This window comes from Limulus polyphemus, unplaced genomic scaffold, assembly GCF_000517525.1.
Source record: "Limulus polyphemus unplaced genomic scaffold, Limulus_polyphemus-2.1.2 Scaffold636, whole genome shotgun sequence".
Lineage (NCBI taxonomy): Eukaryota > Metazoa > Arthropoda > Merostomata > Xiphosura > Limulidae > Limulus > Limulus polyphemus.
This window is the reverse complement of record NW_013666246.1, coordinates 336,402-359,400: the sequence shown is the minus strand read 5'-3', so window position 1 is coordinate 359,400 and position 22,999 is coordinate 336,402. Positions and strand designations below refer to the sequence as shown.

Genomic DNA, 22,999 nt, shown 5'->3' with positions numbered 1-22,999 from the left:
CTTGGTGATCAGAGGACAAATAGCCCAATGTGTAGCTTTGTGCTTCACTTCAAGCAAACAAACAAACAGTAATCCTTAATTAAAACTCAAGCATTTTTACATCATGTAAACAAAATCACGTTTATATTTTACTCTGTCATTATAATGAAAACTTAACCCTTATAGAACCAACACAATCTCCTCCAAACAACCATCGTCTAACAAGCAACTCCTGGATGTATTTATCCTTCAATATACTCTTCCTTACCTTAGCAATGCATGTTCGTAATTGGTTGCATTATATCACACACACATACTTACGTGGACATAAAGAAGGTACGTGACCTATAAACCTAATACTGACGTCATGAATGACAAGACAAAAGTTAATCAATTCTCGGTGTATCCCGAGAGAAAGTAATTGGTCAGGAAGAACATTTCAGCTATACTTTCATCATTGCTGTAAGTTTTTGCCCTAATTTTTTTTTTTTTTTGGCTGTCGTGCCTTTTTTGAGGTATAAACTAGAGGTAACTGTGACTTTCACGTGCCACTGAACGGGAAAAGTACTTAATATTTTCATTAAAAGGTGCAAATGCCCCAACAGTGTCCTTTCTGTGAATCCAATCGTTCCATGTTCGTGTCCCTTTGTCGCAAAAAAAAAAACGAGCTCCGCATTCTGGGGCCGTTGGTGCGCCATAAAACTGATAGTCAAAACCCCTCTATTCGGTCAAACAAGAGTAACTAAAGAGTTGGCGGTGGGTTCTGTTGAATATCAGTTCAGAATTAGGGACGACTTTGTGCAGATAGACCTCGCATAGCTTTGCGTAAAAAATGATAAACCAAAAGGTGCTGCTAAGACGACTAATTTTTCTGGTCCAGGAAAAAATTCCAGTAAACAAATGAATAATTTAAATCCTTAGTTTGACTCCTGTTGACTCCTGTTTGACTCCTGTTCTTACGCCACTATCTTGAAGATGTATTAAATCCCTAGTTTGACTCCTGTTCTTACGCCACCATCTTGAAGATGTGTTAAATCCCTAGTTTGACTTCTGTTGACTCCTGTTTGACTCCTGTTGACTCCTGTTTGACTCCTGTTGACTCCTGTTTGACTCCTGTTCTTACGCCACCATCTTGAAGATGTATTAAATCCCTAGTTTGACTCCTGTTGACTCCTGTTTGACTCCTGTTCTTACGCCACTATCTTGAAGATGTATCGACACATATAGTCATTCTAGAGCTGGTCCCTATTTGGGGATTTAGAACTTATGAAATCGTGATATCCATTACATTTAATGGTATTGGAAAACCAATGAATTTGGATGAACTTGGGGCACCAGTACCGTCTGAAGAGATACCTGCAACAAATCGAACCCCTCAACCATTGCAAGCTAAGTGGTGTATCTTGTAACAGATGAGAACCCACGAGCACAAAGGTCAGTGGCAAAAACCGTCCACGTGTTTCATCCAACAGTACACAACACATTCAAGAATTATTTGTGTCTGGAAAAGCAACACAAGTTGTTGCTTCCACGACATATCCATTTAACTATCACATACCTCAAACAGCTGGAGAATTAAACGGGTACTTATGTGTTATTCCATACCAAGACATACCAGTCAAAACACTGTATACCGCCTCTATGGATATATAAGCGATCAGACCGTCCTAATGGGAAATCGCCATCCTCGTGCACTTGATGGATTATTGAAAGCTAACAGGGAGAAGTGGTGTGATTTTGACATAAAAACCTTACGACGGAGTGTTTCATTGGGAACTACGCTGCAGGATTATGATCAAGATACACTGTCATCATACAGAGCATGACCAGACGTGGCAACATGTCCTGCAACAGCATGGTGAGGCATCATATTCGTTTTAATATAACGTACCAAGCCTCTGTGTACGTATTAAGTAGGTGTGAAAACTGGTATATGTCTTGTGGAAGAGTGTATATGTGTTCATGCTAAACCACAGTTCATAATTCAAGATGAATTTATTAGTTGTGATTAAGTTTGTGTGGAGTATTTCACTAGTCTCTTTGGGTTACCTCGTTACATTTCAACTGTCTGTTTGGGTTAACTCTATATGATTTAAATCACTTGTCTACTTGTGTTACCATTTATAATGTATTTCAACTGTCTGTTTGGGTTAACCCTATATAATTTAAATCACTTGTCTACTTGTGTTACTATTTATAATGTATTTCAACTGTCTGTTTGGGTTAACTCTATATAATTTAAATCACTTGTCTACTTGTGTTACTATTTATAATGTATTTCAACTGTCTGTTTGGGTTAACTCTATATAATTTAAATCACTTGTCTACTTGTGTTACTATTTATAATGTATTTCAACTGTCAAATGATTGATTAAGTATACATGTTGCTTGGATACATACATTGGCCTGTTTTATCAACTAAAGAGACTGTTTAGTTAACACTGGTTGTTGTACGTTGTTATGAATACTGATAAAGGTTTCTCTGTTGCTTGGATGCATACATTGGCCTGTTTTATCAACTAAAGTGACTGTTTAGTTAACACTGGTTGTTGTACGTTGTTATGAATACTGATAAAGGTTTCTCTGTTGCTTGGATACACATATTGGCCTGTTTTATCAACTAAAGTGACTGTTTAGTTAACACTGGTTGCTGTACGTTGCTTGGATACATACATTGGCCTGTTTTATCAACTAAAGAGACTGTTTAGTTAACACTGGTTGTTGTTCGTTGTTATGAATACTGATAAAGGTTTCTCTGTTGCTTGGATACATATATTGACCTTTCTTAACCAGCATTGACAGTTAGCCAGCTGACTTTCGCATGACTCATATCGATTGTTTAAAAAAGAGTAAATATAAAAATGTTTTTCCCCAGTTACTTTCACTAGCATTTGATCAAAACATTTTCTTTGTGCAAACAGAGCCAAGGTAAAAGAAAGGTTGGGTTTGTTATGAATTTCGCGCAAAGCTGCACGATAAGATATTTAGTACATTTGTTGCTTATTTCATTTTAAAAAATCTATTTTTTAAAATAAATGAACTTTTTTATTATCTTTATTAAAACCTACGTTAGCCCTATTTATCTTATTCTATAACAGACGTAATACATTTTTCATTAAAAGTAAGATTCCAATTTTAATCTAGTGACTGTGGTGAGCAATTCTCCTGAAAATTACCAAAAAACTATGATTAACACGTGTGTTACAGTTGTTGAATCAAATTAATGTTGACCAGTGGTAGGTTGTTTCGTGTCAATCCTTCTCTATTTACTCAATGGTTTGCCTCTTCAACAAGTACAAGAACAATATAGCTACCACATTCTGAGCCGGTGTTTTTAATGTGATATAAAATATGATATATCTTATTAATGATATTTCTACATTTGAAACAGCTGTGACAATACCCCAGATTTAGCCAAACGTTTAGTTCTGAATCTAGAGTCACGAAAGTGTTACTCCATTCGTCTAACTTGACTGGGGGTCACTACCGTGTCCCTAGATTTCACCTCCTGAAGGATAAAATAAATAACCTTTTATTTCGGCTAACCCTGCTGGGTCAATTGAGTAATTTACATGTCACTTGATGATTATCTTAAAACCCCAGGTCCAACATAAACATACATTGTAGCAAGTGTTATTACGAGAACTGCTATCTAAATGTTTCAGTCAGAATAGAGCTTGCATAGGCCTCGTAATTAAATCAAATGTTACGGCTTATAACAAACTTAAACCTTGTGATGTTTACAATAGGTCAGTTTATGAAACTATCATTTGATATAAAACTACAGATTGTTATAATTAACTCTGTATATTAAAATTTTAGCGGTCTGCTCATTGATCACTATTGCTGTCTGACTAGGAGCTTCAAAGGGAGATCGAGAGCCAGCGTGACCTTCACTTGACCCTAAACGAGCGAAGTGGTCAACTTCTTCAGAGCTTGGAAAGTCAAGATGATGCGCTGCTGTTGAGACGAAAACTGGAGGAAATGAACCAACGTTGGAACGCTTTACGTCTCAAAACTGCCTCTCTCAGGTAACCAAGAACTACTTAGGTTGTTGTTGTTGCCATGCGTGATATTTCCCAAACTGCCTTTCTCATGTAACCAAGAACTACTTAGGTCGATGTTGCTATGTATGATACTTCCCAAACTGCCTCTCTCAGGAAACTAAGAACTACTTAGGTCGTTGTTGCTATGCGTGATATTTCCCAAACTGCCTTTCTCATGTAACCAAGAACTACTTAGGTCGATGTTGCTATGTATGATACTTCCCAAACTGCCTCTCTCAGGAAACTAAGAACTACTTAGGTCGTTGTTGCTATGCGTGATATTTCCCAAACTGCCTTTCTCATGTAACCAAGAACTACTTAGGTCTATGTTGCTATGTATGATACTTCCCAAACTGCCTCACTCAGGTAACTAAGAACTACTTAGGTCGTTGTTGCTATGTATGATACTTCCCAAACTGCTTCACTTAGATAACCAGGAACTACTTATAGTAGTAGTATCCACAAGTATCATTTCTCAGAATTGACGGACAGAAAAATATTAGTCGGGGATGTCACATTTTTCACAATCTGTACCCTTGAAAATGACATACGTGGTATGTCGAAACTATTCTGGTAATTAACCATATATTTTTGTAAATTGATATTTAGTTAATGCTTGTGTTTTTTTTAACTTATGCTTTAAAAGGCTGTTAATCTTAATATTCGCAGTTAGCAAAAAGCACATCATAGCTCGATCAATGATACACCTTATTATCTTCTTATTGTTACTTTCATTAACATTTTTCGTTATAGTTTAATACATTTAATTTTATTAGTTTGTAATTTGATTCTTTATTGCTATACTTTCATTATAGAAATAGTTTTGCATTGATAGTTTAACACATGTATTTAGGGCTAACCTAACCCTCCTAAGCTGACTGACCTTCGTGAGATATTATTGGGTTTACGGCCGAAAATACGTTAACAGCAAGAGTGTATGACTGATAAAACAATGCATTCTAACCTTTATAAGTAAGAACGTAAGAAAATTATATTTATCAGCTTTAATCGTTATCTTTAGTTTCGCTCTAAGTACGTAACTTCACCTGATCGGAAATTAATATTAATTAGAAGTATCATAACTCAAAGAATAAACGTCACTTCTTCATCAGATGCAAAAGAAGTATTGTTTATTATTGGTGAATAATGATATATTCTTTAGAAACGTTTGAGCCTCCGGGTCAGTTCCTTGGAGTGCTTTAAATAAGTGGTTCTACTGTGGCACTTTATTGAAAATATGCGTCTTTTGCAAACTGGATATATATATATAGTCTGCTATAAATATCATGTTCTAACACTGACCCGTATATCTTGGTGCTGTGACCCAGGAATCGTCTTGAAAGCAGTGCAGAACAGTGGAATCAATTACTCCTTTCTTTACGAGAGCTTACCGAATGGGTTATAAAGAAAGAAACCGAACTAGCCGCCCAACCAGCCCTTGGTGGTGACGTCACCAGCATTCTCAAACAGCAAGATGAACATCGCGCATTTCGTAGACAGCTGGACGACAAGCGCCCTGTGATCGAGAGTAGCCTCCTGGTGGGAAGACAGTACGTTGCTAAGGAACCACCGTTATCAGACACTAGCGATTCTGAAGGTACCGTGCAACTCTTTCCAAAGAGTCATTTGTAATTGTGAGTTTACTTATTGTTTTATCTTTTGACCAAAACGGAAGACTTTCAGAAATAAAATAGTAAATCTCGAAAAGTATCACACAAGAACTATAAACTGTTTAGTTACTCCATTTATTTTCGCCGTGTTTCTAGATTATTCCAAAATGTCACAATTGAAAAAAAAACAAAAACAAATCAACTGTATTTGAATCTGTTACTCAGAAGCACAAAGCTACACGATGGGCTATCTGTACTCTGCTCAACGCGGGTATCGAAACTAATTTTCAGCGTTATAAACTCCCAAACTTGGTGTTGAGCCGCCAGAGGGCTAATGCGAGTGCAAAAAAAAAGTACTTAATTAAATCAAGTTAATCATATTAATGAATATACTTTATTAATGACATTATTTAAGATGACAAGTTACTTGGAGAATATGATAGATTCTGGTTAAATGTAAGCGAGAAACGGATGTATTACAGAGGTCACGATCACAGTAAAAATACAGTTATGTTTCAAAATCTATTAAAGGCAGAAATGGTTCCTTTTTCTAACTGAGAAAAGTTCAATTATTTGTTGGCTAAATACAATCATTCAAACAGTAAATAATTTCAAATCATTATGATAATACTGATTTTATATTTCGTGAACTTTTCGTTCCCCCATTCGATACCCGTGGTTGGCACGGTTAATATGTTCGTCAATTCTTCATCTTCTTCTTCTTCCTTTTTTAAAATCACTTTCATTTAAAACTGTCATCCTAAAAATAACGTCAAACTTCTGCTTTTATCTAAACTAACAGTACTAAACAATCGATGTTTTAGTTGGACTAACAAAATTATAATAAATATATAAAGGTTAAAAAGGGGGGAAAAAAGAATTCTCTGGAATTGCTTGAAAATGTTTTAAATTACGTTTTATTCCTTTTTATTTAAAATTTCTTCAGCGATTGTGAAATTTCTACAAACATTGTTGTAGTTGTATATTGTATTTATTTATATTACAGCTAAAGACTATGAGACAGAAAGTAGGGGTTACCGTAGTGCAGAAGAACAAGCAAGGGAAATTACCCGCAGCATCAGGAGAGAGGTGAAAAAGCTTTCGGATAAGTGGAACTCTCTTTTAGCCCACACTGAACAGCGCCATAAATGGATGGATGATGTTTTAACGGTAAGTTTTAAACGTAAATAGCTCAAATGGAATTACTTCAGATCGTTTTAAGTTTCAAAGAGGGCTGTTTAATCTAGGCAGAATCTAACGTTAATTTATCGTTGTGTAAGCCTAACACAGTGACAGAATAAAGCTTGCTTGAAATGAGGTGAAAAACATCTGTGTTTGTTTCTCCAACAATAGCGGGCACTTTTCTATGTAAAAAAAAAATTAAAAGTGAGACTATGAACTGAGACTCTTCTAGTTCTTTCTATTTTATTATGCATAGAATCGTGTTATAAAACCAGATAAATACAGGGAGAAATTAAATGCCGAGTTGCAGAAGGCACCTGTCTATAGATTGTCTAATTAAGTTTTGGATTTAATAACCTTTCTTGAGTTTAATTAACTTTAATTATGTACAAGAAAAGTAACTAATTTACTTATACATTCTAGACATTCACGAGCTCTAACTAATTGAAATAGCGGTGTTTCTGAATGAGAATACACCAATTTTGATAGGAAATAATGACTCATAGCCAAAAGAGATCGTTACTCAATTTGCATGACATTAGAGTATTTTAATTATTACTAAACCCCGAAGATTCTTTTGAAAATCAAAATTTTCCTATAAGTCCGTTTAAACTGATATATTTTGTTAGGTGTTTAGTCCTAAGGATAATGTTTAAACTGATATATTTTGTTAGGTGTTTAGTCCTAAGGATAATGTTTAAACTGATATATGTTGTTAGGTGTTTAGTCCTAAGGATAATGTTTAAATTGATATATTTTGTTAGGTGTTTAGTCCTAAGGATAATGTTTAAATTGATATATTTTGTTAGGTGTTTAGTCCTAAGGATAATGTTTAAACTGATATATTTTGTTAGGTGTTTAGTCCTAAGGATAATGTTTAAACTGATATATTTTGTTAGGTGTTTAGTCCTAAGGATAATGTTTAAACTGATATATTTTTTAGGTGTTTAGTCCTAAGGATAATAATTGTACTCGAATTTCTTGTCTCTACATTTGATATTAAAATAACAAAATTTGATCAGTTAACTAAAACTATTACAAAGTGAGAAATCCATTGTAAAACTCTTCTTTTGTGCTGTTAGAAATTCAAAAGTTTGGATTCAATTTAGTTTGAATATTGCACTAAAACTTATAAGTTACTAAGACGTGGACAATTGCACACCGTTAGACCGAGCGTGGCGAAGGAATTAGTTTGCCAAGACTGCGAATCCGATGATTCAAGGTTCGAGTTCCGTTACCATAAATATTGCTCTTTACTTTGGAGTCATGAGTGCGCCATAAAATTGACAGTCAAATCCCACCCTTCAGGCCTGGCATGGTCTAGTGATTAAGGCGCTGAATTTGCAATCTGAGGGTCACGAGTTCGAATCCCCGTCACCGAACATACTCGCTCTTTCAGCCGTGGATTAAAATGTGACGGTGAATCCCACTATTCGTTAGTAAAAGCCAAGAGTTGGCGGTGGATGGTGTTGACTACCTACCTTCCCTCTAGTTTATCATTGCTAAATTATGGGCGGCTAGCGCAGGTGGCCCTCGTGTAGCTTTGCGCGAAATTCAAAACAAAACGAAACCCCACTCTTCGGTCAGATAAGAATACTCAGTGTTGGAGATGAGTGTTAAGGATTAACTACCTTCTCTCTACTCTGATCACCTCTCGAATGACAGTAATTTTGTGTGTAAGTCTGAACAAAAATTATGAAACAAGCAAACCAATCATTGACTGTTAGTTGATAGTACCAACCATTATCCCATGTCACGTGCTAAGGAGACAGCTGTCAGAATGACGTCCTGCTTTCTCATTGGTTCAACTACATGATGAAGGAATTCACTACTAGATAAGACTGACACAACTAGGCATTATGAAGGTCATTTGACCGATACAATGACCACATATCTCCCTTCTCCATAAAAGATAATAACAATTTTTGGTGTTTTCGGAGAATACATGAAATACCCCAACTAACGACCCTTAAATAATTAGGTTTAGTCTATAAACAGATGAATAAAAGTGATTATACAGAAAGGAAATAAAACTCAAAACGTGTGTGGCATATAACAAATTTGACTCCTTTCTGTAAGCATTTTAAACTCGTATACAAATCATTTTATGTTGTATCTAAGAATTAATAAAAATTAATTTATAAACAATCGTAATTTTAACTTTTTAGAGAAAAACATTTCCCGATAGAATCATTTCCCCCTGTCCTCCTGATGGCTCAGCGGTAAGTCTGAGGGCTTATGATGTGTCAAAATCGAGGTTCGATACCCGTAGTGAGCAGAGAACAGTCAGGTTATTGCGCTTAACAACAAAAAAGCAAGAAAATCAAATTTGGTACAAAGGTTGAGTGTTCCCAAAGAACCAAATGATTAACTTTTAGTGAATATAGGTCAAAGGTCACACTGAAGGATAACTGCATAATTCAAAAGTTTTTCTTTTGATAAGATTTGGTACAAAGGTTGTCTCAAGCCAAGAACAAATAGGTTAACCTTAGGAGAATATAGTCCAAAGGTCAAGGTCACACTGAAGGTCAACCACTTTCATTACAAAGGTAGAAAATTGGGATTTAAAAAAAAACTGCCAAAATTCGAAGCCATGTTAAAATAGAAAAAGGATCTTGTTACATAGACCAATATTTTTGAGAGTGGAGAATTGTTAGGTGTATAATTGAGGTTGGTTATTGCAAAAATAAAAAAAAGTAAAATGCGGGGGTTAGATTCTACTTGTTTATTTGTTTAATATGGTAGAATATTCAATTCAACATATAAATTTCAAAACGTCGTGAAAAAAACAACAAAAAAGGAAACGAAAATATAGCAATGTGATGGCAAGTCATTATAATTTGAACCTAGCGGTCAATGTGTGAGACTGTGTACTTAAAGTTCCGTTACACAAATAGATATATTAAACAACAAAAAAAACGGTCAAATTTCACTATTCGGTCTAACAGAAGTATCCCAAGATGGACGTTATTCCTTCTAGTCTATAATTCCCAAATTAGAGATGGCTAGTGTAGATAGCCTTCTGACAGCTTTGTGCGAAATGCAACAAACAAACACTTTATTTTAACTGTCTGACGCTCTGCGATTAGCATGTTATTTGCTACCATCTCTGTTCAGTTTTTGACTGACAAATAAATGGTTCTGTTACAAACATGGAAATACGTTATAAGATTACTTTTTTTTGTCATTCAGAAAATGCAGATTCTCCAACGAATCATGGAAGAAATGAACTCACGCCTCCTAGCGGCCGAAGCTACCAGGTCTAGATGGCCACCAATTTCTGAATTCGTCTTAGACCAGATGCAAGGACACTTAGACGAAATACGGGTGAGAATCTTAGAAAAACTTGTAAATACACCCCAGCTAGAAAATATCGTGGTTGTCAGTTATAATTAGTGTTGGTAATGATTTATATGGCAGCTTACTAGTTCATACCCACTGGACTATAAGAAAGCGTTTCTTACTTTAAATATTGATACCTTGACAGCGTTGTGTTTAATTTTTTAAAGTTAGTCCTTTAGCGCTTTTACATTCGTAAAACAATTAAAAAGTTAATTTTTATTGTTTGGGCTATGTGCGTTCTGTCCAATTCGGGGAATTGAACCCAGATTTTTAGCATTGACCCACCGAGAGATTAAAAAATGTAGTTCTTTCCCACCTTTACATTTTTCAAATAATTATAATTAGCTCTTCCCCAATGGGTCAGCAGTAAAGCTAATAACCCTAAAAAATCGGATTTCGACACCCGTGGTGGGCACAGCACTGATAGCCTATTATGTAGAGGCCCGGCATGGGCAGGTGGTTAGGACGCTCGACTCGCAATCTGCGGGTCGCTGCTTCGAATCCCCGTCACACCAAAATGCTCGCTCCTTTCAGTCGTGGGGGCGTTATAATGGGACGTTCAATCGCACTATTCGTTGGTAAAAGAGTAGCCCAAGAGTTGGCGGTGGGTGGTGATGACTAGCTGCCTTACACTGCTAAATTAGGGACGGCTAGCGCAGATAGCTCTTGTGTAGCTTTGCGCGAAATCCATAACAAACAAAAGTTAGTATTTTTTCCAAGGTGGCTAGACCATTTGTTAAATAGTTCGAACGTTATCGAGTAATGGCGATTTTGCTGTTTTCAAATGTAGGGTTTCAAAGAAAGAGTCACTCCATTACAGCGGTATTTAGAAGATGTAAACGAAGCAGCCGGTCGTATAACAGGATGCAACGTTCTACTCTCCCACGCTAATCTTAATCGACTTGAAGAACTAAACACTAGATGGCGCCTCTTGCACTTGGCTATTGAAGATAGACGTAAACAGTTAGAATCTTCTTTGAAAGATCAGAGTACGATACAACAGTTTCTGAACGGTAACTTTATAACATTCTAATCACAGTAATTCTTTTATTATTATTATTATATAGAAGGAAAAGCATGGTATACTTTGACAAGTATAAGCCAAGAGCCTAAGCCTAGATGTTAAGCCTGTCACTGTCAGTAAACAAAGAATTTGAGCAGAGATTCTTTTGGCTTATTAATAGTAGAAGGATTCGACTCCATTAATCGTACAAGAGTTGGATAACTAAAAGTTATTTTTTTCAATTCTTACTAACTCAAATAATTGGCTACTATAGTACTCGCTTATCCGTGTTGACCCCTCCATAATTCTAAAATACATCAAAATTTTCAAATTAATACTTGGTTTTATTCAAACATACGTGAAGGGTAAGGCATGTTTTTACGCTGAAAATAAGCGTTAAATTGGTTTAAATGTGAAATTGATTATTATAAGACTAACACACACACGCAAACAAATTGTGTCAACATTTTAATCAATTCCATTAATTACTGACCGTGTCATTTCATCCAATTTTTTGGTCAGTTGGAATGGGCAAAAGTATAAAATTAATCAATATGTTGATTCCTTTCGTAATGAGCAGGGTAAAAGTAAATTTGAGGATCAAGTTATCCTAAAGAACACCTTGAAGTTAGCACTAGTAATAGACTTTAACAATTCTGTATGGTAACTTTGGGAAAGAATCCTTTTCTACCAAACTCTCTTATCGTTTGTAATTTTATTTTGACTGTTTCCATGTAAAAGAAATAAAAGTACAAGTGTACCAAAGAAAATATAATCATTGTTGTAAAGTATAGTTAAACAATAGTACCTTTTGTTGTAAAGTATAGTTAAACAATAGTACCATTTGTTGTAAAGTATAGTTAAACACTAGTACCCTTTGTTTTAAAGTGTAGTTAAACACTAGTACCCTTTGTTGTAAAGTATAGCTAAACACTAGTACCCTTTGTTGTAAAGTATAGTTAAACACTAGTACCCTTTGTTGTAAAGTATAGTTAAACACTAGTACCCTTTGTTGTAAAGTATAGTTAAACACTAGTACCCTTTGTTGTAAAGTATAGTTAAACACTAGTACCCTTTGTTGTAAAGTATAGTTAAACAATAGTACCATTTGTTGTAAAGTATAGTTAAACACTGGTACCCTTTGTTGTAAAGTATAGTTAAACACTAGTACCCTTTGTTGTAAAGTATAGTTAAACACTAGTACCCTTTGTTGTAAAGTATAGTTAAACACTAGTACCTTTGTTGTAAAGTATAGTTAAACACTAGTACCCTTTGTTGTAAAGTATAGTTAAACATTAGTACTCTTTGTTGTCAAGTATAGTTAAACACTAACTATGAAACTTATACATAGAAAGTGTATGCCAGTAAAGATATGTTTAAATATGACTAGTAATAAGGGCAGAAACAGATGTTGTACTTTAATTTAGTTTTGTATGGTTATTTCATATATGTTGGCTTTTAGAATACAAAAGTAAAGGTGAGGGCTTATGAACTCTTCATAAGAATGTTTTTCAGTTATACAAATTGTTGTTGAATGAAAGAAATTTACATATTTGTAATGAGTCACATATTGAGAAGAAAAATTGGTTGTTATGTATCATTACTACTGATGCCCTGCTAAATTATTATTTCAGCTTCAGTGGAGGAGCCATGGGAACGAGCTGTTTCGGGAAACAAAGTGCCTTATTACATCAAGTAAGCAGCTTATTTTTACTAACAAGATATTTAGTATTTGGAGATTAGTTAAAGCTGTAAAAAGTTGATTTGAATAACTTAACAAGAATAGATATTACTGTACGTTTTTTTTTGTAAAGTAAACATAAACGTTTGTTTAGTTATAACAAAATTTAACAAAGGAATAAAAGAACAGTGTTATGTTAGCAGCTTTTCTCCCTCGTCTAGCCACCTAAGCGAGACCACACACTGGGACCATCCCAAAATGGTAGAGTTAATGGAGTCATTAGGTATGTTTTATTTGAGTGTAAATATCAGGGGAAAATTTTTCACTTTCAATGAGTCATTCGTTATTGGAGCAGTTTTTATATAGATACTGTTGTTGTTTTTAAAATTTATTTTCAACGTTCAAATTCAAATTGTAGGAATTGTTTAATGAGATTATTATTATATAAATTTGAGGTTATTCTTGGACAAAATAAGGGTTAAACAAGAAGTGTATTAATATTTTTGTGTAGAAAATAAATTCTTACTTTACATGTATTGTGCATCAACAGTGCTCTACCAGTTGGAAAACTGACTTTTTGAAAGTCTGAACATAATTTACTGTAACTGTTTAGATGATCTGAATGTGCTTACATGAATAACGAGTTTTATGATAAATGACAAAAGTTTTAAAAATCTTATCCTAGATGTCAGCTAGTTCTCAAAAATACCCAGTCAATATTCATTGCAGAAATTCTAATACTAACTTATTGTTCTTAGACGTGATAAATGTAACTTTTACAATAATATTTTCTGCATGATTTCTTGAGTATTGTTTTTTCTAGGCATGTTCACAAGTCTAATTGTACAAGTAGTTAATGTTATCTTTATTATCCATATAGCCAAATACAACAACGTTAGGTACTCTGCCTACAGGACTGCTATGAAACTACGCACTGTACAGAAAGAGTTGTGTTGTAAGTACACATCACATTGAAATCAAAACAAGAACAAAAGTTTTAGTTAACTTTAATAAGTCAAGGCTTTAACAATTATCTATTACAATTAATTTCCAGCATAATGAGAATATTCTAATTTAAACTTAAAATAAGTTTCTGCCATACTGAGATTCTCTTAATTTAAACTGACAATTTTGATTGTACTGAGATTATTTTAAACTGACAATCAGTTGTTATTGCACTGAGGTTGTTTTAATTTGAACTAATAATCAATTTATGTTGTGTTGAGATTGTTTTAATTGAAACTGGCAACCAATTTCTATCATACTCAGCTTGCAATTAAGTAAATCTTGTTACACTTTCCAAAATGAATTCTAGGGTTAACAAATTTATCAAAATAGTTGTTGATATACAACGTAATTTTCCAACTTTTTGCTCTACTTATTTTTCAGTGGATCTTCTGAATTTGAACAACCTCATCAATGCATTTGATCAGCATGGTCTTCGAGCTCAGAATGACAAACTTATAAGTATCACTGAAATGATCACATGCCTTTCAACGATCTACGAGGGCACGTCCAGCGAACCAGCCTCTTTAGTCAATAAACCTCTGAGTATAGATTTGTGCTTAAACTGGCTTTTGAATTTGTTTGACACGTAAGCTGATATCTATGTATATGCACATCCTTTTGTATTCTGTGATATCTTTATCATATAAATATAATACATAAAGTATATGGTTGATGTATGATAGTTGTTTCAAAAGTTCAACTGGTTCATGTTCTTACTCATGTGCCACTTTATCTTTCTACAGACTATCCCATTTTACCAAGTTTCATTACCACAAAGCTATACAGTAGGATTAGTCTTTATATTGCTCCAAGGCAAACCATGCACATCAGTCTGAATTAAAAAGTCAAACTAAATTTTGGCAATTACAAACAAAATATTTGTCTTTGAAAATGTTTATAAAACTGAAATAAATGACACATAGATGGATTTAGAACTGGTTTTTCTAATTCAAGTTCTTGCTATAAAACTACTAGCTGCTCTACAGTAGTGAACAAATGTAAATTTTTATATTTTAATTTCACCAGAAAAACTGTTTTACCAGTTTATATGCAATGCAGAGCAGGAATCTGAGAAATGAGTTTTTAAAGAAGCCATAAAAAAAGGAATTATTGTAAAAAGCAATCTTGTGGTCTTCTGTTTACTCCAGCAAACTACATGATCATTTTATGTGAAGATTATTCAGCTCTAAATGTTACTACTTAGGCTTACACCATGCCCACCTTCAAGCTTAGCAAACCTCTTCCAGCAATGTTGCTGGTTTTTCCTCTATTCTCGATGGATTAGCCCTCAGCTCTCCGCTACTGCATTAAAAAGTTATAGATGGGTCCCACACAAATTTTTGTTTCTTCCATCACCCTTCCACCAGTTAGGATAAAGACTCACACCCTGATAGATTTACCCTCAGCCAATCAACTTCCTCCAGATGTATTTTCACTATGAAGAAAGTCCTCTTACACTGATTAACCATTATGTCTATTACTCCTTCATCCCCAACACCATCCAGGACTAACTGGACACTGGTCAGGTAGTTTAATCAGTGCTTGATCAATGAGAGTGGGTTTTCTCAGTGTACTCCCATTCCCCCCCTCCACAACTAAACCTCTAGGCACTGGATTTATAGATCCTCACTGCCCTGAAGGAACATAAGTCCAACGATGGCCATTGATCAGAGTAGATACCATGTATGAACAATACATTCTCCATGCATGTCCCCTCACTCCAATCAAGAGTGGGGTGAAGAGGAACAGTCGTTTCTAAGCACCCCCAATTTTCTCATTAGGCTTTACCCTGGAAGATATCAATTGATGTGTTAAAAGTAAATCTTGTTCTTTGTATGAAATATGTTGATTAACATACGATTCATTAAACAACTGTTCTCAAGTTGTGTTTAAATGTGTCATGAATTATTTCTTTTGAACAGTTTTTTTTGTTGCTTTCTCCTGTCAGCTCTACTAGAACTGGCTATATTCGTATTCTGTCTTTTAAAGTCGGCATTGTTCTACTGTGTCAGGGAAGTCTGGAGGATACATTTAGGTGTAAGTACTATACGAACCTTGCTATTGTGGAACATTATTTATAAATATGTTTGTGTTGAAACGTTCAAGGTCTGAGTGATTTCATGTAATGCAGGCTGGTTTAAACCATGTATGTGTTGAAACGTTCAAGGTATAAGTGATTTCATGTAATGCAGGCTGGTTTAAACCAAGACCTTTTTTACTGGTTAACAATATCATTCTTTTTATTTGATTAGTTAAGATCTGCTAAAGTTAGTTGTGAATGAGAGTGAAATAGCCAACATCTCATACAAAATCAAATCCAGGACACAGGACTTCATTTGACATGAGTATTTTCAGTCTCAGTATTTCCACAGGATCATGGGATGATCTATAACATCCAGTAGAACCATGAGATGATCTATAGCATCCAGTAGAACCATGAGATGATCTATAACATCCAGTAGGATCATGGATGATCTATAACATCCAGTAGGATCACTGGATGATCTATAACATCCAGTAGAACCATGAGATGATCTATAACATCCAGTAGAACCATGAGATGATCTATAACATCCAGTAGTATCATGGGATGATCTATAACATCCAGTAGAACTATGAGATGATCTATAACATCCAGTAGGATCACGGGATGATGTATAACATCCAGTAGGATCATGGGTTGATTCACAGTTATTTCATACTGAAATGGATATATCTAATTCTTCATTAGGATTGTTGGCATGCTTTTCAAAGTATGTTTGACTGAAAGTATGATAGAAAACATTTTCATAACTTCCATACTTGAAATAAAATAATGACTAAACTTTCAATCTGCACATGTTTTTCGAATACTTTATTAAAGCACGATTGAACACAGATTTTGTCTTGATTACATCTTGTCAAATCTCACTAGTCAGTCAGACAAGAGAAGCCCAAGAATTGGTGGTGGCTTCCCTTTAATCTAGCAGTACAAAGTTAGAAACAGTTAGTGTAAATAGCCCTTGTGTAGCATTGCATGAATATCTGAAAAACATACTAAAAACTAGTAAATTTGTGACAAAGTTTAAGGTGTTACAATGTAATTCTTATAAAATATTACCTGCACACAGTCGTGTAACAGAAGACCAAGTTTCCGTTCATCAGCCGAACCATTTACATCAGCTATTAGTCGAAACAAGTCTGTTTGAGAACAGAAAAAGAAAGTGGGTTAAAAAAGTGGGTACGGCACCCAAACCATCAACATTATCTATGTCAGCCCATGTTTTCTACAAAAACTGAACTCCACATAGTGGAGGGGAGACAGAAAGAATAACTCATATTTGTTAAAAACAAAACACAAAATTAGACAGAAAAACCTGTAATTAATGTTCAAGTTTTGGACAATCGACATTTATATTTAAAGTTCACTCAACCACAAACGTAATGTCAAAATGATTTAGTATGATACATTAGTCAATAGTTTTCATTCATTCCATGTCATTTAAATTTTCACTGACAATGAACCAGGAAATAGCAATCTCTTAAAACAGTTCAGATTTAAAGGATTGGTTTTTACAGTTTTGACTTTTTTTTATCTCTAAGATCTGGGCCAAACATAGCCAAGTTGATAACTTGACAGAGTACGGATCTTTGGGGCTGTGGATACATTTATAAGGGTGATTTGCATTGTAAAAACACAAGAACAATACAAATCGGACACAAATAAGGTCAGTTAGTTTTAAAAAATCAAATTATTTTCTCTTTGGAAATACCAACAACCTTCTTTTGTTTGAGAATAGAAAATATTTTCGGGTTTTTAATTAAAAAATGAAAACTTAACCTACTTTGTCTTGAGATTTTTTAAAATTTGATAACAATGTTACACTAAACTAATATAATTTACACTTTCCCTACAGAACACACTAAAATCATGAAACATAACAACAAGAAAAGAGTAAGTTACTTAACTAACGAATGGAATGCATAAAAAATACTAAACTTCTAATAATTTTATTTTAAAATACGCTAATATTGCTCCTATTAAGTTAGTAAATTCTAAATTCTTTATAAAAAAAATTAATTAGAAATATGTTACAGATATAAATGTAAGATTTTATTGTATTTACCTTAATTCTTAACTTTGTATGGTTAATAATGATGTAATTATTTGAACAAAATTGTTGAAATAGAAGAACAGATAATAAATAAAACTTACAAAGTTATTAATATTATTAATCTAATTTTTTTATTCGAAATTAGCAATTTTTAAGGAATTCAGCCAGCAACATTTAATTTGATAATTTCTATTTTATAATCAATAGATCAAAAAACAGGTATGCATGAACAGTGAAAGTTTTTGTAGTTGAAAAATTTTACACTGAAAAAAACAGATGTGGTTATAAAAAAAAGAAATCATAATGGTAAATAATCCAAATAAGTTTTTATTAAATTTATATATAATTTTTTAAAATTCTAAATATGTTCTGAGTTAAGTATTTATTATGAATATTTAAAAATACAAAACTAACTCCACAGATTCCCAGGTTGTTGGGAGAAGTTGCAGCATTTGGTGGTAGCAACATCGAGCCCAGTGTACGAAGTTGTTTTGAAAAGGTAAGTTTACTTAGGCCCCACTGTGGCATTGAGGGCTCGTAATGTTCAATGTCTAGTTTTGTGTTTAACAAACAATACTCTGCATGGAGTTCTACAATATTAACTATTGTACGTGAAAGAAGGTCTTTACATTATCTAACAAACAAAAAAGGAAAGATTACAGAAAACAGTATATTACATCCAAATTAATGTTCATTTACTCTGATAGGCTCTTAGATGGTTCTACCTGGAAAAACTGCTAAATAATCTTACCGTTGTAAATGATAGAAACAAAATACCTAAACCTTATTTAACAGAAGCTGATACTGAAAATGTGACACCAAATTAATTTATAAATAATATTTTATTCTGTTTAAAGTTAGTTTATAAGAAGATATATTAATTATATTCATTAATATTTACTTATAAACGTATTTTAATTATAATTATATTGGATTTAAAGCATTTTCGTGACAAAAAACATTTTTGAGATTTGTGATATTTAGACCTATGCTGGGTCCAGTATTTAATTATTATTTCCATCGTAGGGAGGCAATAAGGAAGAGATTCAAGTCACCCACTTCATCAGCTGGCTTCAACATGAACCACAGTCTTTGGTGTGGCTCCCAGTTCTACACAGACTTATTGCTGCAGAAAATGCAAAACATCAAGCTAAGTGTAACATCTGTAAACAGTATCCAATTATTGGATTCAGGTTGGTTACTCTGTCCATCCGTACATAGAGTATTAGCTTTAAACAGTATTCAGTTGTTGGATTAAAGTAGCCACTCTTGTAACCCATGTATTTAGTACCATTGTTAAACAGTATCCAGTTGTTGGATTAAGGTAGCTACTGTTTTAACCCATGTATTTAGTACCATTGTTAAACAGTATCCAGTTGTTGGATTAAGGTAGCTACTGTTTTAACCCATGTATTTAGTACCATTGTTAAACAGTATCCAGTTGTTGGATTAAGGTAGCTACTCTTGAAACCCATGTATTTAGTACCATTGTTAAACAGTATCCAGTTGTTGGATTAAGGTAGCTACTCTTGTAATCCATGTATTTAGTATCATTGTTAAACAGTATCCAGTTGTTGGATTCAGGTTGGATACTCTTGAAACCCATGTATTTAGTACCATTGTTAAACAGTATCCAGTTGTTGGATTGAGGTAGCTACTCTTGTAATTCATGTATTTAGTACCATTGTTAAACAGTATCCAGTTGTTGGATTAAAGTAGCTACACTTTCTTCCAGTGCATCTAGTATCATCTGTAAAAATCAGATTCTTAGACTCAGGTTTAACTCTATTCAGGTTACTTTTTAAGTCAATAGTGATAATACCAGATTTATCCAAAATTTGGATAAAATCCCTGACCATTTTTCTGATATAAATTTATATTCTTGAATAAAAGTGCAAAAAAGTGTAAGTCCTCTATAATTTTAACCAAAAACTCGTGATCAGAAGAGACCTAATTATGATCTGGTTATATTTCAAGCAACCTATACCACAGTTGAATATGTAGTTTTGTCTGAAAAACAAACCACTGAAATAAGATGCAATTCTAAGAAATTACCCTGTGTGAAAGTAAAGGTCTGTCAGACTCACTTGTTTATAGATAATTAATGAATAATTGGGTGGATGGGTGTCACATTTCATCTTTTTTTCATGTAAGGTTTTCTGCTCTAAAGACAATCCATTATATGTGTGTGTCTGTGTTAGCAACCATCACCCAGAATAGGATGGCTCGGTCGACATAATTTTTGGTATGGTAACTGGAAACTTTCCATTGATGTACATGAGCTACTTAGTTTTAGGATTTTTGCCCAAGAAGTCCATACAAGGGCACATTTCATCTGTTTTATATACTTTTGGTGTGCATTACTGATGGTTGTCTCAATTACTGTAATTTTTTGCATGGTAAATGTAAATTATCCAACATTGTATATGAACTATTCTATTTTAAGATTTTTACTTAAGAATGGGGATAAAAACACCCTGAAATAGGGCACATTTCCACTTTTTATAGACTTTTCACTTTGAATTGAAAGACATAAGTACTTAATCAGTTAAATGAGTCCATTATTATCTTCCACAAAGCAGTGCCTAATGAGGTCATTAAGAATTTAATTACAAAAGAGAGGAGGGTGGGGGAACATTATCTAACATTGCCCTTTATACAGTTTTTTCTACCCTCAGCCAGTAGACATAAAGCAGTTTCCTGCCCTCTCGTTTTACTCCACATTTGATCTTTCAGATACCGATGTTTGAAATGCTTCAACTTTGACCTCTGTCAGAACTGTTTTTTCTCGGGAAGAAAAGCCAAGAGCCACAAATTATCTCATCCAATGCAGGAATATTGTGTGACGGTAAGTTAAATAAATTATATTCATATTTCAACCCGTTAGAAAGATAAGTTCAAGCTAATTCAGTCGTACAAATTTCCCTCGAGAAGTACAGCTTTTTACCTTTGCGGGACCTGGCCTTGCAGTTATACGGGTAATATAATGTTCTTTGCAAGCTAACAACGACTCTTCATGCATTATTCAAATCGAACAGTGAAAGGAATACAAAAAAGTTATAGAACTAAAAAAAATAATATTTGGAATTCAAAAATAAGTCAAACTGAGTTTTGGTTAGTACTGCAGACTTTTCACCCCTGTGTACACCAGAAATTTGGAAATGAAGTAGAAGGTATTCAATATATTAGAAAAATTTCAGACCGGAAATTTTGAAGTAAATTAGTTTTGGGCATAAAATGTCCCTATGTATGTGTGAACAACTGTTTCTGTCAACACAGTGGTACAACTGGAATGTGAGTATGTGTGAACAACTGTTTCTGTTAACAACAGTGACATTGTTCTTCAATTCTGTCAACAATTGGAATGTGAAAAAAGTATAAAAGATTTGATCACAAGATGATACTTGTAAACTGTCTTTGAGGAAATTGGACAATAGAGATGGTCTTTTTATTACAACATACAGACAGCAAGAAACCATTTGGTCCTTTAATGCTGTTCCTGACACCCACACCAAAGAAAATGAAAAGATTAAACTCACCCTTTATTTTTCAGGAAATCATGAATCCCCTTTTAAACTTGTAAGACATTAACCTCCACTGATGCCAATGGTAACGTATTCCATTAGCTAATCACCCTGTAAGAAAAATATCTATGAATTGATCTGTACACACATTTTTAAAATTATCAAGCTAATATCCAAATTGGTATTAATATATATATATTCTAAAACATAAGCCTGCAAGTATGATTTAGAAATGAAAAATGTGCCTTTCCAATATAATTTATTCTAAAAAATTACGTTTTGAGAACAGCATTAAAAACATGGATGTTTGATGTAATAAATGAAGAGAACCTAGAAACATCATGGATGTGATTATACATGTAAAAGATATTTTAAAAAAAAGGTAATCTTTTGTTCATAATCTAACTTTTTTAGACAACTTCTGGTGAAGACATGCGTGACTTCACAAGGATAGTCCGCAATAAATTCAAATCTAAACAACATTTTAAGAAGCATCATCGGATGGGTTATCTTCCTGTTCAAACAGTACTCGAAGGAGATGATTTGGAAAGCCCTGCACCATCTCCACAACAGTCAGTTTCATCTAAAGAAATGCATTCTCGTCTAGAGCTGTATGCCAACAGGTAAGATTCGTACTAGCAAACTTCCAAGGGAGTTCCATATACATGTAAATGAATAATTCAATATGCAGTGATCAAACCATATAATAATACTTGATAATTAAGTCTATTTCTGTGCTACCACTCTATGGTAATTTATAAATATATCTTACATGCCCAGAAGTAGAAAAAGTACTTCTAATTTATTGAAAACTGTTTATTATTCTGATACTTTGTCTGTTCCTCGTATTTTAGGCTTGCAGAAGTAGAATTGCGTACCCAGAGTAACTCCACACCTGATTCGTAAGTACTGAAAATACGACTGTTACAACATTTTGTAGAGGTAGTTCTGTTATGCCTTTCTATTATCTTTGTTTTAGAATAAAGCAAAACCTTCAGAAATTATTTGTCAAAGAAAAGTACATATGCTAAGCATTTTAGTTTTGAGGATCGTGTTACAGTTCATGACTTAACAATACGTTACAGTCTTCAGTTTATGCTGATTAATCATGATTCAAAACAAAGCCAAGGACAAATGTTTTTTCTCATGACAGAACGTTTAACCATAGAACTACCAGACCATATAAATTTCAACTGTGTTTGAAACAAACTTTCTACATATTTATGCATCCGACTTCTTGTGGTTCCATCACTTGGTTACAGAGTTCCTCATAACATACAAAAAATAACCAAGAATACCATCAGTGTTGCGATTATTCCCACTTCTTACTACTGGTGTTTTGTATTTAGACGATGAGTGATTTCATCAGATATTATGGCCAGTTCTTTATAACCAAAACAAATTATTATATATCATTTAATATGTGAACTCTACCAGTAATAAAGATATAGAAACATTACATACCCTTTCCCTGAACTCTACCAGTAATAAACGATATAGAAACATTACATACCCTTTCCTTGAACTCAA

The 22,999-nt window shown here is 33.8% G+C and overlaps 1 protein-coding gene across 1 annotated transcript in view; it reads left to right on the top strand.

Moving 5' to 3' along the window:
- LOC106459610 (dystrophin-like) overlaps positions 1-22,999 on the top strand; it is a 77,250-nt gene that overhangs the window by 44,300 nt on the left and 9,951 nt on the right. Inside the window, exons 5-19 of the mRNA XM_022386130.1 lie at positions 3,838-4,010; positions 5,354-5,622; positions 6,642-6,805; positions 10,010-10,144; positions 10,950-11,172; positions 12,797-12,857; positions 13,065-13,126; positions 13,724-13,798; positions 14,233-14,437; positions 15,800-15,914; positions 18,367-18,444; positions 18,972-19,138; positions 20,682-20,793; positions 21,884-22,092; positions 22,324-22,371. Of these exons, the coding sequence (XP_022241838.1) occupies positions 3,838-4,010; positions 5,354-5,622; positions 6,642-6,805; positions 10,010-10,144; positions 10,950-11,172; positions 12,797-12,857; positions 13,065-13,126; positions 13,724-13,798; positions 14,233-14,437; positions 15,800-15,914; positions 18,367-18,444; positions 18,972-19,138; positions 20,682-20,793; positions 21,884-22,092; positions 22,324-22,371 (2,096 nt within the window). The remainder of the gene's footprint in view (positions 1-3,837; positions 4,011-5,353; positions 5,623-6,641; positions 6,806-10,009; positions 10,145-10,949; positions 11,173-12,796; positions 12,858-13,064; positions 13,127-13,723; positions 13,799-14,232; positions 14,438-15,799; positions 15,915-18,366; positions 18,445-18,971; positions 19,139-20,681; positions 20,794-21,883; positions 22,093-22,323; positions 22,372-22,999) is intronic.